The 24,773-nt window shown below is 40.5% G+C and overlaps 1 protein-coding gene across 8 annotated transcripts; it reads right to left on the bottom strand.

The window, feature by feature from the left end:
- Nucleotides 1-67: 67 nt before the first annotated feature.
- g6fl (g6f-like) lies at nucleotides 68-24,773 on the bottom strand. 8 transcript variants are annotated; one of them, XM_054781188.1, is made up of 13 exons: nucleotides 24,683-24,773; nucleotides 21,700-21,756; nucleotides 21,452-21,624; nucleotides 18,086-18,418; nucleotides 16,798-17,055; nucleotides 16,503-16,538; nucleotides 14,090-14,416; nucleotides 6,824-7,072; nucleotides 2,316-2,438; nucleotides 2,102-2,175; nucleotides 1,882-1,908; nucleotides 485-528; nucleotides 75-214 (listed from the first exon to the last, which is right to left on the bottom strand). In XM_054781188.1, exons 4-13 carry the CDS (start codon nucleotides 18,369-18,371, stop codon nucleotides 193-195), a joined length of 1,446 nt encoding a protein of 481 aa, XP_054637163.1. In that variant the 5' UTR covers nucleotides 18,372-18,418; nucleotides 21,452-21,624; nucleotides 21,700-21,756; nucleotides 24,683-24,773; the 3' UTR covers nucleotides 75-192. The 8 variants fall into 8 exon arrangements, with proteins under 8 accessions (XP_054637161.1, XP_054637163.1, XP_054637164.1 ...); XM_054781189.1 differs by lacking the exon at nucleotides 21,700-21,756 and having other exon boundaries at nucleotides 24,683-24,723; XM_054781186.1 differs by lacking the exons at nucleotides 21,452-21,624; nucleotides 21,700-21,756; nucleotides 24,683-24,773 and adding an exon at nucleotides 18,542-18,645 and having other exon boundaries at nucleotides 68-214; nucleotides 478-528.

The raw sequence follows: 24,773 nt of genomic DNA, 5'->3' as shown, positions 1-24,773 counted from the left end.
CATCTAGTTCTGTAATAACATCAAACCAAAACAAAAACACTTCAATACTGTTCCTCTACATACATCACTGAATGCTGTCCAAAAGCCAATTATAACATCTTGCTCATGCTGTGCTCCTGGTAAAATGGCCCTCCTGCTGCAACATGCAGGAGGACAGATGTGACAGCTGCATGAGGGTTGTACTGTAGGTGATCAGCTCTGACATTGCTTGGATCTGAAAAAAGGGGAGCATACAAGACCCAAACTCAACACAAAAATCTTCCCTACTACACGCCTTTCAACACAAACACAGACAGCCCACGCACGCTGCAGCCAACGACAACGGCCACAGCAGTGTCGCCTGTCAGAGCGTGACGTGATATCATGCCACAGTGTCACAGTGATGTGCAGGCTAGCATGACTGCAGTACACGGCTCAAACACGCAGATACTGCAAAGACACACACACTCACACATACAGTATATAGGTGATACAAGCCTTTTACCGCTCCAGCTCCTTATAGACATCATTCTTTCTTGGTTTTAAATCCTGGATGACAGAAAGAAACACGGGTAAAGCAGGTCAACATCTGGACAAAGAGCCCATATTTGCACCCTTTCAATCAGACTGATTTCTTAAAACCGTCTAATGTACCCCAGTGACACTTGAGAAGCCGTGGATTTAACTTTGGACTGATATGTTGGAAGGCAAGATGGAGGAGGAGTGTAACTTAGACAAGACATGCCGGGGTTTTGAACACATGCAACAGGTTACATTACATAACATCACATTATTACACTTACTTAGGTCAACATGTCCGAAAAGGAGTAGGAAGAAGCGGAGCTTATCCTATCCCTTCTCCATGTTTCAGCAATTAGTGATAGATAACTTTACCTTTTTGTAATATGGGAAAAAAAGAAAAAAAGAATGTGTAGCAATCAATAAATAGCTTGTGCCAGGGGTGTCTGAAGTGCGGCCCAAGGTCCGTTTGCGGGCCGCAGCTGTTTTTTAATTGGCCCTCGGCACATTCTAAAAATATAATTTAACAAAAAAGAAATAAAAAAACAACAGCAGCAAAAAAAAAACAAAAAAAAAAACAGTTGGAATTTTACAAGAATAAAGTCAAAATATTAAGAAAAAAAAGTTGAAATCCAACAATAAAAAGTCTTTTAATTTTATGATGGAACATGAAAATATTATGAGGAAAAAAATAACACCATTTTAGTAGCATAAAGTTGAAATACTAAAGAAAAAATAATATAAATATTTTTTAAGTCAGAATATTCAGAAAAACAAAAAAACATTTTTTAAAGAAAATTTACAAAGATTATTTAAAAAGAAAGTTGAAATATTTGGAAAATAAAAAAACACAAGAATGGGGTAAAAGGGCAAAGAGCAAAGTTCATACTAATAATATACTTTTCCACCTAAATCACAAAGATGAGATGCACATTTTTCTTGAAATATACACAACTTAATGTGGCCCTTTAACCCTTTCATTTTCAGTAAGTGGCCCTCTGGGAATCATTATGTTTTTAGAGGGTGGACCAGTATAGTATTACCACTGTTAATTTTGAACTTTGAAAATTCAAGAATTTTTCCAACCCTACTCAACCTAAAATTTTGATGGAAACGCTCATTTCCCTGTGTTCCCATCATTGTTGACCATAGCCATATTGTACTCAGCAGCCAGGACTGAGACGTGTTTCGCGATCAGTTCATTCCCTGTTCTTTCGTTTCGAGTTTGCCATTTGGCATTTGAAACAAAAAACCCCTTTAGAGTTAAACCCCTTTGATTCTCACTGCCATATACTCAGTTTCCATGCAATATCATGCATGGTGACTTTAAAGGCATCTTTTTCGGAAATGAGGTGGTGGTGTGTTTGTTGTGCAGTAACTCACCATGTAGACTGAACCCGGAGGAGCAGCCTGTCGGGAGGGGAGGAAAACAGCTTTAATGAACAACAAGTGAGGGAGGGGAGACAACAGGGAGAGAAAAAAAATGCTGTAAAACAGAGGCAAGACAGACAAATGGGAAGACAAAGAGCGAGAGAAGGCGAGAAGTGGGAAGGCAAATTCATCAGAGGGTGTTGAGTGCTGCCAAATGGCCCAGTTTTATCACCTGTCTGACATCTTCGGGATTCTCATAGATGTTCTCCGCCTCGCCCGAGTGGACGGACAGGGACTGCTCAATAGCTGTGCACACACACACACATATAGGGGGAGGAAATAGGGTCAGATTCATTACAACAACCCCAGTGGATGTCACAGGCTGTATCAGTCAGTCAGACAAGTGGGGCCAAAGATGCACAGAGGAAATCGCTGGAAGGACTCACCGCGATCGGTGATGTGCTTCTGTCTCCATAGCAACACAGCAACAGCCGTGGCAAACAGGGGCACCAAAAGTAATAAAGCGGAGAGGGAAGAGAGCGACGAGGGTGCGGGGACACTGACACTCTCTGCCAAAGAGAAAAATGAGACAGGGGCGGGGAAAGATCAAATAAAACTTCAGTTTCTTTTCCAGTTGACAAGTTGTTGCTGCACTTTGTGGCCAGACCAAGAGGGAGGAGCAGACTTGAATGCCATATTTCAGATGTTTGACTTTGGAAGACCACCCCCTTGGCATGTTGCATGTATTTTCATCATGCAGCTGTCAGCCACACACAATGGCTGCGGCGAAACAAGAAGACGAGGAGGCTCAGACACGTGTCAGCGGATAGTCTCTAGTGCCAATCGATCTGACACAGACTCAACAAGTGCTGTCAATTTGGAATCTGGCGAGGAGAGAAAATGGCCGCCCTTAAAGAATTAGTTTTGGAAAAGCGTCAGAAAAATTTAGCAAAATCCTCCATTTCTTTATCCAAGTTAGGAAAGTAAGAAGATTGATTTCCCTTCACACAGAAAATAGCTTGAGGCTAAATTGACAATTGCCTGTTTCACACAGAGAACAGAAGATCCAGCATTTGTTTTTGCACCATTGCAACTTACCAAAGAGATATTATTTTAGGCATAATAACATGTTTAGTAACCTCTGAGACGCTTATGTGAATTTGTGTCTTTGGTTATAGATGGGATTTTTATGTTATTATTATTACATTTTATTATATTATTATTATTATAATATTTATAATACATTCATTCATTTATAATTAAGAGAAATTCGAAATAAAACTAGAATTAGTTGAGTTATATTAAGTATTTAACATGTAATAATTGCATATTATTATTTTTGTTTTATTTATTTTCTATCCATATACAGGAGGCAAACTTTAGCCATCTATCCATCTTCTACCGCTTATCCAAGGTCGGATCGCGGCGGCGGCAGCCTAAGCAGGGAAGCCCAGACTTCCCGTCCCCCCGGCCACTTCATCCAGCTCTTCCCGGCAGATCCTGAGGCGTTCCCAGGCTAGTTGAGAGACATACTGAAGTCTTTCCAACGTGTCCTGGGGCTTTTTTGAGGCCTCCTACCGGTCGGACATGCCCTGAACACCCGCCCGGGGAGGCATTCTGACCAGATGATCATTCTGATCTGGCTCTTCCCAGCCACCCTATGGAGAAAACTCATTTTGGCCGCTTGTACCTGCCATCCTGTCCTTTTGTTCACTACCCAAAGCTCATGACCATAGGTGAGGGTAGGAACGTACAGTAGATCGACCGATAAATTGAGAGCTTTGCCTTTCGGCTCATCTCCTTCTTCATCACAATGGACCGATGCAGAGTCCGCATCACTTTCAACTCTCACTGGATCAGTTCGCAGCCAAGTGTCTGGCGGCCGGGATGAGAATCACCACCTCTAAGAGTCCGTGGTCTTCGCACGGAAAAGTGTGGCGTGCCTTACAGTACTCTAATGTGCTGAAATTATAAGGCATCTTTAAGTAAACTTGGAGTATCATTTGAGTACCTCATTGCCATCAAAATATGGTCACCCTAACCAACATGGCATGCTTTTCGCCATTGGACATAGTATCAGAGGAGGGACACTGCAAAATCGCTGCATCAAAGCTGTAACAGAAGGTCCAGAATTTAACCAGCTGTACCTTTTACACAGAATCAAGAGAAGCGGGATGTTGCTGCATCCGTGTACGCTTTCACACAGTAACACAGCATCTTGCAGTTGTTTTACGTGAGAACGAAGCGGCCACTTTGATACATTTTGTACGTTAAACATGCTAAAACAGTGACAACTTACTGTAGCTTGTTTTTAATTAGAAGTGTCAAACGCTAATTAGTGGAATATCTAATGACTTAATAATGAATTAAATTCATTTTCAGAATATCCGGAGGCACAATAAAACATAAGCTTTGACCAGAAAATGGCCGCATGTTGAACACCTCTGGTCTAATGTAAACAGCTGTCTGTGTTAGACGAGTCACTGAGGAGAACATGTTTATTTCAGCCACAAAGCAAGAGATTAGCTCACTCTCTCTGTAGCGTAATTTTGTGTGACGAGTGCACGTGTGAGATGGGACTCGTCAAGTGTGTTTGCATAATGACGATGACATCAGTTTTGTCAAACACAGCCCCTGCGGGTGTTTTCGCACAGAGAGGGAAGTGCTGGTTTCCACAGAGAGCTGTAATTTACCCTTGCAATAAAAGATATCGGACCCGTGAGACCTGCGAGCAGGAATTTTAGAGTAATTATGGCTCTGAATGCACAATTTATGCAGTGGGCCACTAACCCCGCACAAGTGACAGTTGCCCTCATCCACTTTTGACAAATTCTGTTTGTAAAAGGAACGACCCACGGGCGCCACCTTCGCCACCATGTCACGGCCATTAGCCACCTTCAAAGTGATCAATCATAACGGGTCGTGTGCGCTCTAATTGATTGGCGAGGATGTACAGAGCTTGCTAATGGAATACGGTGGCGAGCGCTGACCCCGAAGAATGACCCGCACTGTTCTCCATGCCAGATTTAACACATGAATTATGGTAATTGAGTGCAGAGTGAAGTGGGGGCGTAAATGTACTATATGCATCGCTCTCTCTCCACCCTCATCTTCACAACTTTTCTTTACCTCCATTGCCGCTTGATCTCATCTCTCCTATCTCAAATGAGGAGGTGGTGGGGGTGGAAGGGTATGTCAGTGCAGGAAGGTGGGCGGTACACTGAAGAAGTTATACTGTATCTCAGAGAATCTTTCTCATTTAAAGCACTACAGAAACATATGGCTCGCAGATGAAATTATACATCTGAATAAACAATGCAAGCTGTGAAAGAAATTTCATATTAAAGTTACATGTTCTTTTAGCTTCTGCAAGCATAGCAACATTGCCTGATTTAGGTGAAGGCACACCGCATGTAACAAGGCAAACATGCTAGTCAAAGATCCTCTATATGACATGGCCGCTTTGCTGTTTTTAATCATCTACAGCAAAAATGCTATTCAAAGATCCTCTTTCTGACAGGAACACCGCTGTTTCTACTGATCACCTAGAAAAACGCTCGTCAAATATCCATCCATCCATTTTCTATGCCGCTTATCCTCACTATTGTCGTGGGTATGCTGGAGCCAATCCCAGCTGACTTTGGGTGGGGTGCACCCTGGACTGGTCGCCAGCCAATCGCAGGGCACATATAGACAAACAACCATTCACACTCACCTTCATACCTATGGACAATTTAGAGTTGCCAATTAACCTAACATGCATGTTTTTGGATGTGGGAGGAAACCCATTCACGCACGGGGAGAACATGCAAACTCCACACAAAGATGCCCACGGCTCAAAGCTCCACTCACTATATGACATTTTAAAGACCTACAACAAAAACATCAGATCCTCCACTGTATATGACAGGACTGCTCTGCTGTTTTTACTGATCCATTTAAAAAATGCTAGTCAAAGATCCTCTATATGATGGCTGTGCTCTGCTGTTTGAAATGATCTACCACAAATATTTTCGATATGACAGGAAAGCTCTGGTGGTTTTGAAGGGCCTTCTGCAAAAACACTTGTCAAAGATCCTCTGTATAACAGGAGCACTCTGCTGTAATTAGAAGCCTGCTGTACAAAAAGGTATGATGTCGTAAAAAAAAAAAAAAAGACTGTAATGTGCATGCCAGGACACTAGTTGGCGAAAGCACTGAATCATGATGCAGCAGGCGATACTGTGCTACCCCTGTCCTGTAGATGGCGGTAGCAGAAATTGTGTGTGGATGCCAGACAACTACCACACATAACAACATCAGAGCCACCTGCTGAATCAGGCGGGTCTCTGGCCCTACTTGGCCCCATTGCAAGCGGACTGTAATGATAGAAGAACATAAGAATTCGACCAACAGGCTACCATTTTTCACATTTACATAACTTAAAAAAAAAATAACTGACAGAAATCAGAACGTAACCTCTCCTCCATGCTAACCCGCTTAACACGCCTCTGAAAAATCCACAATGCTTAACCTCCTCATTTATCTTTTTCATTATCTATAAAGGTCATTACTTTTCTCATCATGCCTGCCTATAGCTGATATGCCAATATAAGCAGACAGAACCTTAGGACATCTCCTCCAACAATAACTAAATTATTCAGGCTTATTGTGTGTCGGTGGTGGAGATCAGGAGGATGTGACAGCTAAATGGATCCCCCCTGGTTCTGATAAGTCCAATGCATCACTTAGATCGTGGAAGGGGAGCCTCGGAGCTCATCGTAATGCACACTGAAGCTGCAGCTGTGGGAGAAATGGACATGGAAGACAAGGGAGCGAGGCATCCAAAGATGGGGGTTTTATGGCTCATATGAGGCGACAACACATTTTATGATGTTTTGGTTTGCTAGCGCTTCACCCCTTATTATGTACCGATGCAGATAAATGTACTAAGACATGCAAGTTTATGTGCTACCTTGTTGCTTGACCATGTGTGTGGCACTGACAGTCTGGCCGTTGTTTAGCTGCAGGGTACAGGTGTAGTTCCCAGCTGTGTCTGAGGTGATGGGTAAGGGCAAATCGGTCCTCACACTTCCAGGGCCACTGCTCATCATTTCCAGCCTGTGACTCTTATTCTCGTGCTCCCACACTCCGCTGTGAACCTCAGTCAGTGCGCTGTAGAGACAATCCAGCTCCAGTTTAGAGGATGAACGGCTGGTCGTCACTGTGGTGGGGAAGGAAGGGAAGGGTTTGAGAGGAATTGAATGAAAGGGAACGCTTATTTGTTTCAAACATGCTTAACTTGCGCAATTCAACATGCGTATTAAATCCTACCTCTTCTCCGAATCTCAGAAATCATTGGTTGAAAAAAAAAAGGAATGCAGAGATAACAGAAAAGAAGAAGAAAGAAAAAAAGTGTAAATAAAAAAATATAAAGTAAAAAATGAAGCTAAAAAATAACAATGAAAAAATGATGAATAAACTGAAATTAAAAATAAATAAGAAATAAAGAGGACAAATGTATGAAGTGATGAAATTAAGAAATTAATTACAATTAAATAAGAAACAAATAAAAAAGTTGAAAGACTGTAAGTAAATAAATACAATATGGTATAATGTATAAATAAAATCAGAATATACTTAAATAGTTACTTTTGATTAATTAATTCATTCATAAATAATTCATAATTAATTCATAATTTTTAAATAATGATAAATGAATAAAATCAGAATAAATGCTATCAGGCACTATGGTAAGAAAAACTAAAATTAAAGAAAATAAAACATAAATAAAGATTAGAGATATTAAAAATACAAAGAAAAAACAAAAACAAGAGTAAAAAAGTGCCAAAAACATTGTATAATGTATAAATAAATAGAGGATATAGACTAAGTAATAACAAATGAAATGGAATCAGCATAAATGATATCAGACACTGTGGGCAGAAAAACAGAAAACAAAATAAAACAATGAAAAAATAAATAAATTCAAGAGGAATGAAGAGAAATCAGAAAGCAGGATGAGTAAGGTGAGTGAGAGGCAGGATGAGAAAATGACGTCATGGCTGGTGTGACTGGGGGAAAGGCCAAGGACAGATGGAGCGTAATGGGCCAAAAGAGGACATGCGGCCATGTGAAAAAGAGCACAATCCAGGGAGAGGTCAAATAATATATATTCATTAAAGTGATTTGCTGCTAATGCATTGCTTGACTGTGACTGATGTTTAGTGTCTCATCAAAGTGAAATGAGAATCCATCTGGGCGTAATCAAGCTCCGCAGGCCCCCCACCCCACCCTGTGCTTGCACATAAAAACACACACATTTCAGCCTTGATTGAGAGATCAGCGTGGGCCACCTACAGCCTCTGTGGGAGGGCAGCAGGTATAATCATACATAATGATACTCATAATGAGGTGGGGTAAAAATATATGCCTCGCATGATTGCTGTGTGGGTGCATGCACGTGTGTGAGACAGTGACTGATCGGCTAGTGATGTCTGGGCAGCTCTGATGGATGCCACGGGAACTGTGACGAGTAAAGTGGCTTGCAAGGCCGCAATGACAGGGGTGGATGACATAGCTTTTTGTTTCGTGTGTGGGTGAGAAGGAGGCTTTTTTCCCCAAAAAGTGTCAAATTATTCCAAGAATAATTTATGAAAATTAACAGGTTGCTCAGTTTGTTTTTGAGATTGTTTTTTTGAGATTGTTTTGTTATGTTTAGACTACTGTTGGACAATGCAACATGTTTATAAACCATTTAAAATCTGTTCTCACAACAGTTTTGAAAAATCCAACCAAATTAAATGACCCAGATAAAATGTAGTGTATTTATTTATTTATGTCATTATGATTTATGGTGCCTTTCTTGCCTTACGCTGGAACCTCCAAAGTTGTTCTAACTTTAAAAAGCATTAGAAAAATAATCAATTTGATGATTTATCCCTATTAAGTGTACAGGAGATGTTTTAATTTAGCATTACTAAACGTCATACCAGCGTAAAAATCAGTTAACCGCTGTACAGTAAAACTAAAATAAAGTAAAATTAAAGTGAATGATTTTGGGGGTTTGTTTGTTTTTAATCAAAATAATTTGTTAACTGTAAAGGCAGCACTTTAATCAACATTGCTAACTGCCACACACCTCTAAAAACAGGTTAATCACTGTATAATAAAACAAAATAAAACAAAATAAAACAAAACTACAGCAAAACTACTGGCAGACACACAACGGTGAGGGAACAGGAAGCAGACCGATACTGCCACCTAGTGGCATTTTATAGGTGCGTTGTGTAGTGTATATTACGTGCATTTACAGAAGCATCTGTATTTTTTTGCTTTTCCCACGTTACTGTGTAACATCCAACATGGACGCTATTCGGCTCATCATTTGTTAGAATTTTAAAAAAAGCACAGGAATAGGAATAATAATGTAAAGTGAATGAATTTGTTGTTTTATTCATAAAACTGTACACTGTAAATTGTCACACGAGCGTAAAAATAAGTTAACACTGTGTAAGAAAATAAATAAAAGTAGAGTAGATAAAAAGTAGATAAAAAGACACCTGGCAGACACGTAATGGAGATGGTGTGCAAAGCGACACTGTTACCTTGTGGCGTATTATAAGCATTTTCTTTTTATATTATATTTTATGTATTATAATATATTACATTTCATTTATTTCTTTTGTTATTATTGTTTAATATGATTATTATTATGTTTGTGCAGGTGGTGTTTGTTCTGAGTTGAACATTAAGTTTGTCTTGGACTTCATTTTCAGAAAATCTTTGGTTTATAAATTTGCATCTGCACAACAATGTCATGTCGCTAATATAACCATACAATATAACTCTTGTGGTGTTATTTTTGTAAATAAAAAGTACCAATAGATGGACCAGTGGCCAGTGGCTCACATACTGCAGTTTGAGAATAAGTGTTGGAACATAAAAATAGATCTGCCTGGTAAAAATGTATTTTCATCTATGCTAGTACCCATTCCACCGCTAATGTTGTCATGAGTTTCATTTACGGTTCTATGGTTATCATTACACTTTGCCTCATTGCCATCACTGGTACCCAAGAAACAAAACACATTTGACTTTGGAGGTTCCAGTGCCCATCCATCCTCTATGCCTCTTATCCTCACTAGGGTCGCAGGGGTATGCTGGAGCCTATCCCAGCGAGAGTGTTCCATTGTATTCATTTAAATGTATAATCCATGACTCTGTTGCTTTTAAATGTGCTCATGAATAAATTTGACCTAACTTTAATAATTGTACCCGCTACCTGCTTTGGATGAAAGGAATATTTCAACATTTTTGATTGTTTTAATATATTCCTTTTCAATTTCCTTCCAGCGGAGAGTTATGTGGGGGAAAAAAATATTTCACATTCATTTTAGTGTGTAATTAGCAAGCCAGTGAGAGGAAATTATTGTCTTGGTCCAGCATAAAATTAATAATAGTCGAGGAAACAACTACAGCAGGCAAACACCACCTGAAGAGCTTCACCACAGAGCGTTGAAACAGAACGAGAAAGCAACAATTTTCGAACAGGGGTGTTAGAAAAGAGATTATATTTTTCTTTTTTTTTCTTCTTGGCACCTACTCTTAACAGGTGCAGCGCTTCCACCAGAGTCCCAATGAGGTTGCCGGGCAACCGCTCAAATTGCTGCGGAGGTGCAGGGGTTTAAAGCAGCAATTTTAGTTTGACCTTAAAATAACTGTTGGTACACTATGTCACAGGCCTGTCTGGACCTTTTGTTGTTTTTGGCTAGGCTTATTGGTTAGGCCAGGGGTGTCCAAAGTGGGGCCTGCCCCCTGCTCAATTTGTATTGGCCCACGACATGTTGTAAAAATACAATTAGACAAGAAAAAGTTGCAAAAAATATACAAATAAAAATGTAAAAAAAAAAAAAAAAAAAAAAAGAGCGTAAAGATGCAACATAACAAAAAAAAAGTGATTGCTAATCACGCAAATCATATGCTTTGTCTCCGATAAAATAAAGCTGACGTTCAAGCTGCTCTTTCTCTAAATACATTGAAACTCCCCTTTTGCCACAATTTTGCTGCAGGTTTCGTACACTGTCTCAGTTTTGCTACAATATTGCGCATTGCAAACAAGCCCTTTTGCCCTGTAATGTATTGTTTTGCAAAATGGGGTGCCCAAGCAAAGCACCCAGCACGTTGCTGACTCACTGTTAGCGCATTTTTTATTGAGTGCGACTACTAAATAACACGCCATGGGGCCAGAAAAGTTGCGAGTGCCATCCATTTGACAAAAGAAGGCGATAATCACTATTGGATTTGATGCCGCCAGGATGTACGGGAAGTCCACGTCAACAATAACTTCCATCCAATCAAAATGTATTATTAGTTATCATATTTGCCCGCATATAAAACTAGAATTATTTTCTATGAAATTTGTTTTTGTTAATATTTGGGGGTTTCTGGAATTGATTAATTGGATTCACATTACTTCCTATGGGAATATGTCGTCAGAAATGTGACGAGGCACAAAAAAAACATTGGTAAATACGTGACTGGCTGACACAGAAAGAGCCTAACCTGAGCCTAACTGGAAGAGTGTTCAAACTCTGTCCGCCAAGGTTACCAAAGGGCACACACTGAAAAATGAAAGGATGCTGGGGTCATTTTTAATTTCGTAAAAGGGCTTTAAAAGAAGAACCGCTGCTCCTCCGCATTGAGAGGAGCCAGATGAGGTGGCTTGGGCATCTGGTCAGGATGCTTCCCGGACGCCTCCCTGGGGAGGTGTTCAGGACAAGTCCGACCTGTAGAAGGCCTCGGGGAAGACCCAGGACACGTTGGAGAGACAATATTTCCCAACTGGCCTGGGACGAGCTGGACGAAGTGGCAGGGAAGAGGAAAATCTGGGCCTCCCTGCTTAGGCTGTTGCCCCCGCGACCCCATCTCGGATAAGCGGTAGAAGATGGATGGATGGATGGATGGATGGATGGATGGATGTTTGGATGGATGGATGGATGGATGGCTCTAAAACCAACCCAGCGTGGATCCAGTATGCTAAGAAGTTAAAGTGATAGTTTGGATTTTTTGACATGAAGTTGTATGTACTACAGCAACAACGACTATAGTTGTCTCTTGCCTTATACGTGCGCACCGTCGCCTGTGCATTCATGTGTATGTGATGAAGACACTCACATCTTTTTCCGCTGTGGAACGCACACGTGAACAAGATGGCCGCGGCGCTCCATCGCGGAAGAAGAGTGGCAATACCGCGAGCGTCTTGTTTTTGTGTGTTTTTCATTTACCACCGTGTAAAACTATAACAGTTCCAGGCTGCGGCCAGTAGCAAAAGTTTAGATGCACATAATGATGTTCATTATCGTAACAAAAAAAAGCTTCAAAGCTTTGTGGTGACGGCAGCTACTTGACATATACCAGATGAAGTTAGATGCTTGTCTCTAATGCTGACAAAAACTCATCACATCTAATTCCCAGCAGGAGCGTAATGAGGTGCTTTTTCTAAAATGTCACACTCTTCCACTGAACAAGCATCAGACAAACAAGAGAGAGAAAAAACATGATTAAATGAGGGGTGCTCGCTAGACACATCATGAATACAGAAGCCTTCATTCCCTGTTCTTCAGTAAGGCACGGAAACAATTCATGAGATGTGGCCTTCACACTCATCGGAGCTCAACCTCGTTGAACATCTAAGGGGGGTGTTTGGTGCCACCGCTGCGAGAAGAAATATTTCACTTGTGAAAGAATGAGGCTAACCAGACCAGTAGAGCTCAACAAGCTAACATTACTGTGCTAGCCTGACATGCTTTTCCATAAAGCCTGTTTTAAATGTATTTAATATTGAAAACAGAGCAGTGATTCATTTGCTAAATGAATGTGTATACATGAACTTTGTGGTGTACGTCTGTCTGTTACTGTCCTTGCATTGGTGGCATCACATTCTCAGCCTCTTTCACTCAGGAAACCAGCAAAATTGCTGCTTCAGGGTCGGGATTTATCCACCGGTGCCTTTTACACAGGAGCCAGCAAAGAGGGATATTGCCACAACTGCAATAAGGAGTCCCTCCTTGTGTAACAGCTCCAGCGTCTGCTGTGATGTATAAAATCTACTTGCGACAATTCCTTTAAGCATAATCGGGCAAAAAAAGTGAGGGTCGGGTTCGAGCATTGCAAAATAGTCTTTCACACAGGCAGGCAGCGTCCAACCTTTGTTCCAGCTCTGATACTACCCAAGAAGGCGAAAAATGACTGTGTTGACTTACAGTACGTCCCACATATTCAGTGTCAATGCTGTTCATACAGAAAAGTGAAAAATGGTGGGAAAAAGCCAGCAGTGTCTAAATCCAATTTGTATTGGACGATGGGGCACAGACAATTGAATCTCATTAATTCTGCCCGGCAACAAGTATGTGGTCAAATATGTGATGCATGATGAGTAAAATAAAATCCATATTCTGGTTACATTTTTATTACCTCTGCCAAGACGAGAGGTGTTGTTTTCACCCTCCGCATTTGTTCTTTAGTTTGCTAGTTAGCAGGTTTAGGCAGGTTTAGGTTGTGCTTTAAAACGCAGCTGTTGGTGTGAAACTCCAACATACATAATTACATCATGTACAATGACTAAGCATTCAGCACTATGAATGCTAGCTGAGCAGTTTGCGACTTATCGCTAATACACCATTGGGTCTGTGTTGTGCTTCTATTGTTCTATTTCAATCCAGAACAACTTGTAACGCTTCTTTTAGTTGACACAAATGCACCCTAAAAAAGCCCCCCAACATGAGCCCCTGCCTGTGTTTTACTGACGAGCGTTACAGCTCGAATCATTGCAGCCATCGCAGCACATTCCCTCTTTAGCTGCCTCTGCATTCACATGATGTCATCAGAGCTATTAATGATGGCTGACCGGTTTGCTCCTTTCTGCTATGACAACATTGGTTCTGTCGCTGCTGTGTTGTGCAAGATACTTGTTAAGAAATGACAATTTGGTCAAAGGGAGCTACATTTTCTCTCCACTTTCTCAGGCACTCCAGACCATTATGAAAGCTGAAATTTGAATGATTTTTGGTGTTTGTGTGATTGATAACAATACTTGAAAACAATAATAGAGAATAGTGTGCTGTAGTTTTCCTGGTATGTAGCCTACCTCAGCACCTTTTCCATGAATTCAAACCTCTGCTTTTTTTGGGCCTGTCTAATTTAAACCAACGCCATTTTTGTCTGACTCACGGGCGTGTACCTTTCAGCACATTCAGCAGGGTTCTCTGGCTGAAGGCGTGGTCATTGAGGAGCACGTCACAGATGTAGAGGCCGCCATTGCTGAGGTCAGGCGTGAGGATGAAGGAAAAGTTCCCGGACTCTGCATTGTAGGGCGAGCCGGCCAGTTGCAGGTTCTGGCTGTACGTAGTCGTCAGAGTGGTGCCCCTCCAGCGATCATAGTGGTACACCAGCTCGCTTATGGAGGACTTTGGGTTTTGCCAGTATAGGAGGACGCAGTCCCCTTGGACATCGGGACAGGAAAGATGGAAGAGCATCATGGCCTGAGTTGCAGTGGAGATGGGTGGGCCTGTGAAGGTAAACGTATGTAAACATGTCACATAAGACCTTGGTTCTGCGAGCATCACACTGTTAATTTTGCTTTTTCTTTGCTTTTTATTGCAAGAGAAGGAGAATGTGAAAAGAGAAGAAGAATAGGGATGTTACATGAAGTAACATTCAAAGTAGTAGTTGACAAAGTTATGTTGTTTTTATGCTTTATAGAATTTCTTCTTTTTACACTTGGGACAATGGAGACGTTATGACTGCTCATTATTTTAACGTCTGTTTCACACGGAAATGCCGCCAAATTGCCGCGTCAGAGCCGCAACAGAACATCCAGCATTTATGCACCATTTGCCTTTTACACAGAACCCAGAAAAGCGGGATGTTGTTGTTACTGTGTGCGCTTTCACACAGCGACACGGCATCACCCGCAGTCGGACAATTAGATGACGCCAACAGATATATTATACAGAACAGTGACACGGGAAATGGGAGTTCAAAAGCTATCATCAACATGTGACCATAAAAAATAATGAATCAGCGAGTTAACCTTTATTTTTATTACCAAAATGAAGGGTTTTGTTGTCGCCCGTTTGTCACTTAGTTCGGGTTACGCCAAAACTAGGCTACACATTGCTTTCAACACAACAGGTTGACTTGGTGCTGCTTAAACATACAATGGAGCCCTCATCAATTCTGCATGGCAACAGGTGGATGGTGAACATGTGACCAGGAAAAAAAATCCATCAAGTAGTTGAATTAGCTAATGTTTTCAGCCCTGTTAGTTAACCAGCTACTGCGTCCAACCTCCTTCCATGTTGGCAGGGTTTATACAAAAAAGCGACATGGGAAACGCATAAAAAGCAGGCTTTTGCTGGCACTACAGCGTTGTGGATTATACCTTCTTTTAACTGGCAATTGAGCCCCATGAATTCCGCCACATCTAAAAGGGACTTTGCCCTTTGCAACATTTGAACGTGCTTCAAACATTATATCCTGTCCTCTTCCTGCTCTGAGCACGTAAGCCACACCCCACATAACACACACAAGCATTAGTTATTGGTTATAATGATAGCGATTTGGCATAGTTTGTCTACTAAAGCTATAATAATAATAATGGAATACATTTTATAGTGCTTTTCACAATGAAGTGAACCCATAATTCATTCACTCCTCAGTCACACACTAGTAGTGGTAATCTACATCTGGAGCCACTGCTGCCCTGGGGTAGTTTGACGGAAACGTAGCCGCCAATTTGCACCTACGGCCAATACGACCCCTGCCAAACATTAATTCACCTTCATACACCAGTGTGGGCAGCACTGGAGGCAAGGTGGGTGAAGTGTCTTGCCCAGGGACAAAATGACAGTGACTGGGTGGAGGGAGCGAGGATCAAACTGCCAACCCTCCGGTTTCAAGACAACCTGTTCTACCTTCTGAGCCGCTATCATTGAAGGTGTAGCCTAATGCAGAAATGCATTTTTTTTTTTGCACAATCTGTTTTTTAAACCACTATTGCTAACATATGCTCTCCAATGGTGGTGTTGCTACCATGTGCTATCTGGTGGTGGTGTTTTCTTATATTTTTTGGTTGAAAAAAAGTGTAATCTTGAGCGGCTTGCAAACCGTCACTCAATGTTAATGTTAACTGTGCTTCTTTTTCCACTTGCATAGCAGTAAACCATGCAAAAATATGACTTGAAGCATTGCCTGTACAGTTAATAAAAGCTTTATGATGGTGATGGTTTGACCCTGGAACGGTTTATTGCCATTATTTCCAATGGAATTTTTCTTTTTTTAAAAATCTGAACAAATTAAAGGTCAACCAATGTTTGTGATTAACCTTAGAGGTTCCAGTTGATAGAAGAAGCAGAGATGGATGTGAAGACCCTGCAGCATAAGAAGCCATATTGAGAAGAAATACAACAGAAGAGTGGAGCAGTAAAAAGAATAGTGAGTGGAGATGGCGGTAAAACAGTCTCAACAACAATACAATAGGGATTATGTTATTATGTGCTGGGAGTCACTCGTTCTGTTGCTATTGAATTCTGTGTGGACTGATTAGCAAAGTGCTGACACAGGACTTCCTGTAGTGTTGCCGAGTCACTCACTGTGCACTACGTTGGTGAATGAGGCCACCCTGACAGCTGTGGAGAGGAAGAAAAAAAGGCAAAGTGTAAATAATACAGACAGTAGAGCAACTGTAATACCCACTGGACTGGCAGACTTTCAGTGCAGACCTACAGTTTGAGTTTGGAATCTTGAAATTGCTCCATAAAATAATCCCAGTGAAGAGCAGCAGCTAGAGGACGCTTAAATAAATAATGCTGCTGATGGGCTTACTGGCACACTACATCCTCAACAACACTGTGTGGTACTGCGATGCTTTTTCTCCAACAATCTCACCATCGATGACTATATTCACCGCAAAGGTGAAGACAGCTTCAGGAAGAACCAGACAGTGACACTCGTAGAGCCCAGCATCACTGTATGTCACTTGGGGAAGTTTGGCCACTATTCCGGTGTTGGGTTTACTCTCAGTTTTTAAGGAACGTCCATGTGGAGATTCCCAAGTGATCTGGTGGACAGCATACTGAGGAATGACCCTGGCAATCAGACGCAGGGTGCTCTGCTGAGGGATGGAGATGGCCGGAATGACGATGACTGAGACAAACAGGGAAAGAAAAAGTCATTGTGGACGGATTTTTCAATATTTTATGTCTAAGGGAGTTTCTAAAATCCTCTTGTCATGCCAGTGATGCATTGAGCAGAATATTGAAGCCCAGAGGGGTTGTGCAATAGCTGACACCCTGTCATGCTTCTTTAGGTTGTAAACTAATTGCGATTGAATCAACAGCGCCTCTGCTGGTTGCAGCCAAGTGGCGCACTCTATTTTGTGATGAACACTCAGTTCCACACAATGAACAGAACAATAGTCATCGATTGGTACGACCTGCCCCAATAAAGACAATAGTTTAAAAATAGAAATTCGAGAAATTCAATACAGCAATCCATCGTTTATTCCGGACAATTGGCTCCAGACAACCGTGATAAGTGAATTTCTGCGAAGTACGATTCAATCTTTAGAGAAAGAATATTTTTGTAGTCATGGCAAAGAAAACCTGCTTACTATCTTGTAAGTGCAGCTTTTTACATCATTAGAGCCCTCTAGAGATGAAATAACACCCACATAGCCACCTTTACATTCATATTACGTAATATAGTATATAATATAAATACAATCAGAGAAAATAAGCTATTCAAGACATAAATAACACTTGTGCTTGTAGGTTATATGTGTCAATTACACCAACATTACGGTAAGAAATAGATTTTATTCATTTATTTTTATTTCATACATTATGCTTAATGTATAGTCGAATATTTAAACTCTTTTATTAATTTATGTTATGTTTATTTTTTTTTTATTCTTCTTTCTTTTTCCTTCTTTACTGCATAATCTATCAAATGCTACACATTCACTATTTCTTTCTTTCCTGATTCAAATGTTAACACAGGAAGTGAAAAAATAAATCAGTAAATAAGCTCGGCTTCTTCCTACTCTTTTTCGGACATGTTGAATTGTGAAAGTGGAAACATGTCATGATCTTGAATGCAACTTTGTCAAGCATGTCGGAAACAGATAAAACCACGACCATAACCGGGTTCACAACCGCCGGTTATATGTTCCTACCGGAGATGATGGCCAACAGGATTGTCTTCTCCTTCACTTTCCTCCCTTGCTGCTCTATCAAGCACGCGTAAAGGCCGACATCCTGTATTGTGGGTGGGAAGACCAGAGAAAAATCCCCCGTGTCTTGGAAGTAGGGTTCAACCAAGCGCATGGAAGGCTTGTAGGCACTGCCGGCAAACCTTTTGCGCTCATTGGCCGACAGCACCAGCTTCCAGTCATTCGCACCGTGTAGCTTGACCATCCAGCTGATGCCCACGTCGCCCCTCACGTCCCTATTGATGCACATTAAGATGATGGGTGTGCCGCCTCTTGCCACAATGACTTCATCCCAGTCTGAAGGAAAAAGAAAACAAAAACTCACACACTTTATCTCCAACTGAGTCATTTGAATGGCCGATTAATGCGGGCTGGCACTTCACATCACATGTATAAAACTTCTCGGAAAACCTTGAATACCTGTGGCACCGACACGAGCGGAATACAAAAATGTCGAAGCAAGGAGGACAAAGGTGAGGAAAAAACACTCCATCACACACAAACACTCTCGCTGCTTCGGCAAACAAAATATTTGTGGGAGTGTTGTGCGTCTTCCTGCCTAACAGGATACATTGGAAGGATCATCAACAGGAAACATCATGTGTGTGCCAACCCGATAGCCTTAAAAAACCTTCAGCTTCTGCAATTATAGCACAAAGGCTGCGTTCACCAAACATTTAAAAAAGATGTTTAGTGCGCACTTTGGTACAGTTCACGTAGTGTTCACACTGGTATTTTTGTCATGGGACCAAAGGCTGCACGGTAAAGAATATATGCATAAAGTAAGGACACATATAGAAAATGTGGGTCAATGCGGGTAAGGACATGCTCAGATATTCAGTATATCTCAAGGCAGCAACAGACAACAACCGACATCTGGATCGGTGTATGTATACGGTATTTGAGACAAATGGTGGTCACAGCAGATACTGACTGGTTGTCAGACACTTCCAGACCTCCCCCAATATACTGTAGTTGAACTGCACATTTTGGAGTGGCCTTTTATTGTGGCCAACGTAAGGCACACCTGTGCAACAATCATGCTGTCTCATCAACATCTTGACATGCCACCCCCGTTGAGGTGGATAGATTATGGCTCGTGAATGATGAATGCTCACTAACACAGATTTAGATTAAGAGTACATAGAACATGTGTGTGCCTAGAAAATGTTTAAGATCTTTGAGTTCAGGTCATGAAAAAATTTGTTATTGTTGTGTTGTTGTCGACCGTTGATGACTTTATTCAATCAGATGGCATCTTTCCTTGTTTGTGTGTTGTTTCCTTCAATTGCTTTGTCGATGAGATTATGTCGTCTGCAATATTTGTCCAGTACCTAATCCACCTCCTAATGCCATCACTAGCTCATCACAATAATACAAACTATCAATAATACAAAAACATACTATAACAATGACAAAAATACCAGCGTAAACGCTAAGCAAACCGGACCAGAGTCCTGAACCACAAGTGTGAACACAGCTTTAAACTCCTGACCCCATCTTTTTGCTTATACAAAGGAAATCTTCCCCCAGTCCATAGGAGAACATGAAAGCCAAGGATGGAAAGAGATGAAATAAAGACGTTTGGGTGAGTGCGGGTGCACTGCAACCCCTGGGCTACATGTCTTTTACATCCCATAAACGTCTTTAATTAAGTTAAAGGTGTTATCTCCTCTGAGCGCCATTGCACATTTTTTGTGTGCATAATTACCACTGGGCAGATTAGGAGGGGGGAAGAGTTATTGTAGGTGTCTAATGACAGGGAAGCTGGGAAGGAGAGGTGGAAGAAATGTCCCCTCGTTTGTGGGTAAATAATCACCATAAGCCTTGGATGGATCCACTGCCAGCCAGCTAATATCTGTTACTACACGTCTCATTATCACTGCCACAGGCCTCCCTGGAGAGCCCGAGGACGGATGGACGGAGTGAATGGCAGCAAAGGACAAGTGGACAAAAGCGAGGAATAAAAGGGGCGGGAGAGACGGAAATTGGTGGAGGAAAGTGCAAATGATCAGTGGGAGTGAAGAGTGGGAGATGGCCTGAAAAAGAAATAGATAGGGTTCAAGTCAAGTGGCTGAAAGTAAAAATGTTTGAAGGTCTATTTGGTGAAGGGGAGGAAAAATGGATGTCGGAAGAACGACATAAATATAGTTGATAGGATGGCACCACAGAAAGGCACCAGCGGTGGAAAAGAGGTAAAACTGTGATGACCACAGAAAAAGAGATGGCGCCTTTTGCACGGCAGGAAAGCAAGGCCTCCCTCACTTTACCTTACCTTACCTTTAAATATTAACAGAGTTTAACTTCTTTTTATGCTTATCTGACATTTAAGAATGTTAAAAAGCATGTCTTTGTGAGAGAGGGCCCTCCCTACAAGCGACGTAACTCAAAGGTCTTCATCCGCCCGCGCATGTGAACACTGTGGAACACTTACACAACAGTGGACAGGCGACAGCGTGCAGTCATACGACGGGAGAGAAAGTAACGCCGAGCGATTGTGAGGTCTAATTTTTTTCAAGGAGGCATTATTGTGATGCAAATGTATTACTTTTTTGAACGCGTATTGTTTTGGGAAGCCACACTCTTTACTTTAGTGGCTGCATCAACTAACCGGGACTATGTTCCTCATCACTGAAATCCGACCAGAACTCAAAACGTGTAGTGCACGTTGATGCACTACACAGCTGATGGGGATGTCATACAACTTCATGTCAAAAAATCCGCAATATCCCTTTAAGGGTGAGCACACAAACATTTTAATACAGTAAATCCCGGCTTATTTGCTGTTTGGTATTAGCAAACTTCTTTTGACACTTGTATAAGAGATAAGGATGTTTAATTGCATGATGTATGAAGATTTTAATCTAGACGATTAACTTTTACGTTGCAGGCCCTTTACTTGTTGTCAAAACCAAGGGTGCCCACACATATGATGTATTTCCTTTAAGATTAAAAGAGGTTAACTTCTTTTACCACTTGTGTGCGAGTTAAGTATGTTAAAAAGTGCATTGGATGAAGTTTTTATGCAAGATCTCCTTATAGACTACATGATTGTCACCCGTCAGAGGTTCACTTGTTTTTACAAGTGCATGACCGCTAAGAATATTAAAAATGCAAATCTCTATGATAGACAACCCTTCCCACACATGACACATACAGTACGTCGTTTGTCGACAAAATTAAGGGTCGCTGTTAAGCATTTTGTACACGACAGTTGACGGTTTGTTTTTACACTTGTATGGCAGAATGTTAAAATACTACTTTAAACGAGTGCCTGTACTGTGGATAAAGGTGGTGGGGTGTCAGGTTGTAGAGCGGTTGTCTCCCAACCTGAACGTTGCTGGTTCAATCCTCCGCCTTCCCGTAACCATGTCGAAGTATCCTCGGGCAAGATACTGAACCCTTGGCTGCTGCTGCTGCTGCTTCAGCAGGAGGTAAATGTGGCAACGGTGGGTACCTTCAAGGTAGAAAGGTGCCGTACAAGTGAAAGCCCATTTATGACCCTGGAACAGATTAAAAATATTTATTTTATCTCCTATGTGCAGGAATATTAACTCCAGTAGTAGCGGTGGTCATACAGGTAGGTGTTCTTGGCCCGGTGGGGAGGCATGCAGCCAGCACTGCAGCATGACGCTCTACACAGAAATGATTGCAATTGATAACAAAGCAATGAAAACTCTGTTGGCATTTAAAATCCGAGAGCCGCTTCCCTTTCTCGGGCAAGTGGCGCAGCAGAAAGAGAGAGAATGAAATTTCTCTGCAAAAGAGGGAAATATAGCATAATTTGTTTTTTTGGTGTGCACAGCATTGCTTTGACCTCTGACGGTTACCACCACCTTGACAATATGCACCTCACCAAATACACATAATAAGCGGGAGGATGACACTTCTGGAAATGGAAGAAAGCCGGGGTTTAAACCACAAGACTTATGAAGATGTAATTACACTGGCTGTAAAACACTTGGGTTTAGGGATTAGACCTATCCCAGATAATGCCTTTGCTGTCCTTGTGTGCACGCGAATTTATAGCAAAATAGAACAAAATTGGAAGATATTCTGCAAAAAGAGAGTGCGAGAGGAAGCGTCTTATCAACAAATATATGACGAGCTACTCAATTTGAGTTTAATGAATATTTGTCATTACTAGGTTATGTGGGCGGGACAGCAGAGGGCGCTAGAAGCCTCAACACTGACTCCCATTAGTATTGCATCAATTAAAATGGCTACTTCCAAGTTGCCTTAGCCATTCACCTTTTGTTTAACTAAGCAAGACATGCTAAACTGGCAAATATAGTAAATACATAAAGTACATACTAAAATAGAGGCCAGCACATTTTTTTAATATTATATATATAGACACACATATATATATATATACACACATATATATATACAGTATTTTATATATATATTATATATTATATATATTATATATAATATATATATATATTATATATGTATATTATAATATATATATATATATTTATTTATTTATTTATTTATTATATATTATATAATAATATTATATATATATTATATATATATATATATATATATATATATATATATATATATATAAAATATATATATATATTTATATATTTACAGTTTTAAAATAAAAAAAAATATGTGTTGGCCTTGTTTCATCTACAGTGTAAATTAATTAATAAGTCATTCCTCTAAATACAATAAAAAAGTCAAATATAATCGTAGATAATATTGCATTTTTTCATAAACTAAAAAATAACTGTTGAAAATTTCTAATATTTTAAATTAATGTCAATTATAACTATTAATGACAGACTGCTATTTTTTTAAAACACAGTTTAATTTTTAATTTTGATTGTCATGAATTTTAGTGAACCTGTCAGGACGCACACAAAAGTTATAAACGCCATGTCAGCAAACAAGCAGGAAGTTGGACATTGTGGCGTTTGGAGTAGCTATTGTGGGGCAAAACCAGGGAGTTATACTTGAATCAACTCCACAAATAGAATTTGCCCGAATAAGCCCAAATTGAAATCAGGGATACCAGACAGATAGGCGATAATAAATTGCGAAGAATTTTAGCCTAAGCTACTGGATGTGAGCGAAGCATGGCCGCAATCTTTCATGGCGGGTCTGATGACTCGCTATGGTAAAAGACCGACGCCTCCCTGGTTAGAGTGGTTTTTGGTTAACATTGAAAATTTACGCAACAATTTTTCCTGCATTCTCTGGTTAGCGTACAAAAATGGAGCACGCCTTGCTGTGTTGTTAATACACTGCGTAAGCCCAACTGTCACAAAACGTCCTTCCTTGTTAGCTAACTAAAGAAAATGGCAACCAGAACCGGAAGTTACTTTGCCCATCTATGATGTCATCAGCGGTTGACAAGTGACAAAACAATTCTAAAGGCATATGCACATGAAAGAGATAACACATTGTGTCTTTGAACAGTCATGTAGCCTATTCCATGAAGGTAAAGTAACCTTACATTTTTATTGATCCCTTTCATTCATCAGTTATATGCATTTCAAATTGTTTTCTGCTTGAAAAACTATCATTGTAAAACTACAAAAGTGTGTTTTGTGTTTGGCTTTCTGGAACGGATTAATTGGATTTACATAATTTGTTATGGAGAAATTTAATTCGGCTAAGGTCTGTTTTGGTTAGGAGCAAATGAATGATGCTAACCAAGGTTCCACTGTATTGCAATAGTTGGTGTTGGGTGTGTGATCCAAGGTAACCAGCAATAAACCAGCGATTCTGGGAATAGTCCGTCCACATCTTTCTTAATACCACAAGATTCAACGTGCCAAAGGCGAAAACACAACAGTTTGTTATGCGCATTGTACAATAACGAAGGTAGTGTATGAGAACCGAGGCCAAATTCTGGCAAAACTTTTTTGCCAAAAAACGAATCATACAAAACCGTGGGTGTTCGAAAACCGATGTTCCACTGTATTGATAAAAACAGCTTCTTAGTCATAAGCACATAAGTTTAGTCATAAGCATGTTGGTACGCGTTTCATGTCAGGCAGTACAACCAGTGTTAATCTATGAAATTCTAAATCTTTTGCATCATAAAATTATTTATTCTGTTTAAAAGTGACATGCATTAACTTCGTTTGCAAAAGCAAAAGTTGGTACAGGTGTCCAAACACAAGCCTGTTTAATTTGAAAGGGGAAACCAGTAAGTCAGGTGGCACAGCTAGAAGGAATGTTACTAAATGACATAAATAATGTTATCTGAAAGTATAACATCACATTTTACGTTTTGTAAATGTTTATGTCAAATATATGCACGATACACTTTAAAATCATGGCGATTATAATTTGTAAATATTTTTAGATGTTACTGTAAAGTAAGGAAAAATCAGACACTTTTTAGAAGCTTTTCTGTCACTGACCCAAATATTTAAAATAATAATAATACAAATATTTTTTCCTTGTTGAAAAAAAAAACTGTTCACAATATTCCTAGACAACAAACACTTTTGACCTATTTGCGTTTAATGCCTCACTGTTGAAAATATGGATTAAAAAATTGCAACAAGTTGCGCACAAACACACGCCTACCTGACTCCGAGTAGGCCGGGACATGACTTTGCCAAAGCTGCACCTAATTGCCTTTCTGGAAGCTGGACTTGTGACGCCTCTTTGCCCGATG

This window comes from Dunckerocampus dactyliophorus, chromosome 7, assembly GCF_027744805.1.
Source record: "Dunckerocampus dactyliophorus isolate RoL2022-P2 chromosome 7, RoL_Ddac_1.1, whole genome shotgun sequence".
Lineage (NCBI taxonomy): Eukaryota > Metazoa > Chordata > Actinopteri > Syngnathiformes > Syngnathidae > Dunckerocampus > Dunckerocampus dactyliophorus.
Note: the sequence above shows the minus strand (reverse complement) of the source record. Positions and strands in the feature narration are given on the sequence as shown.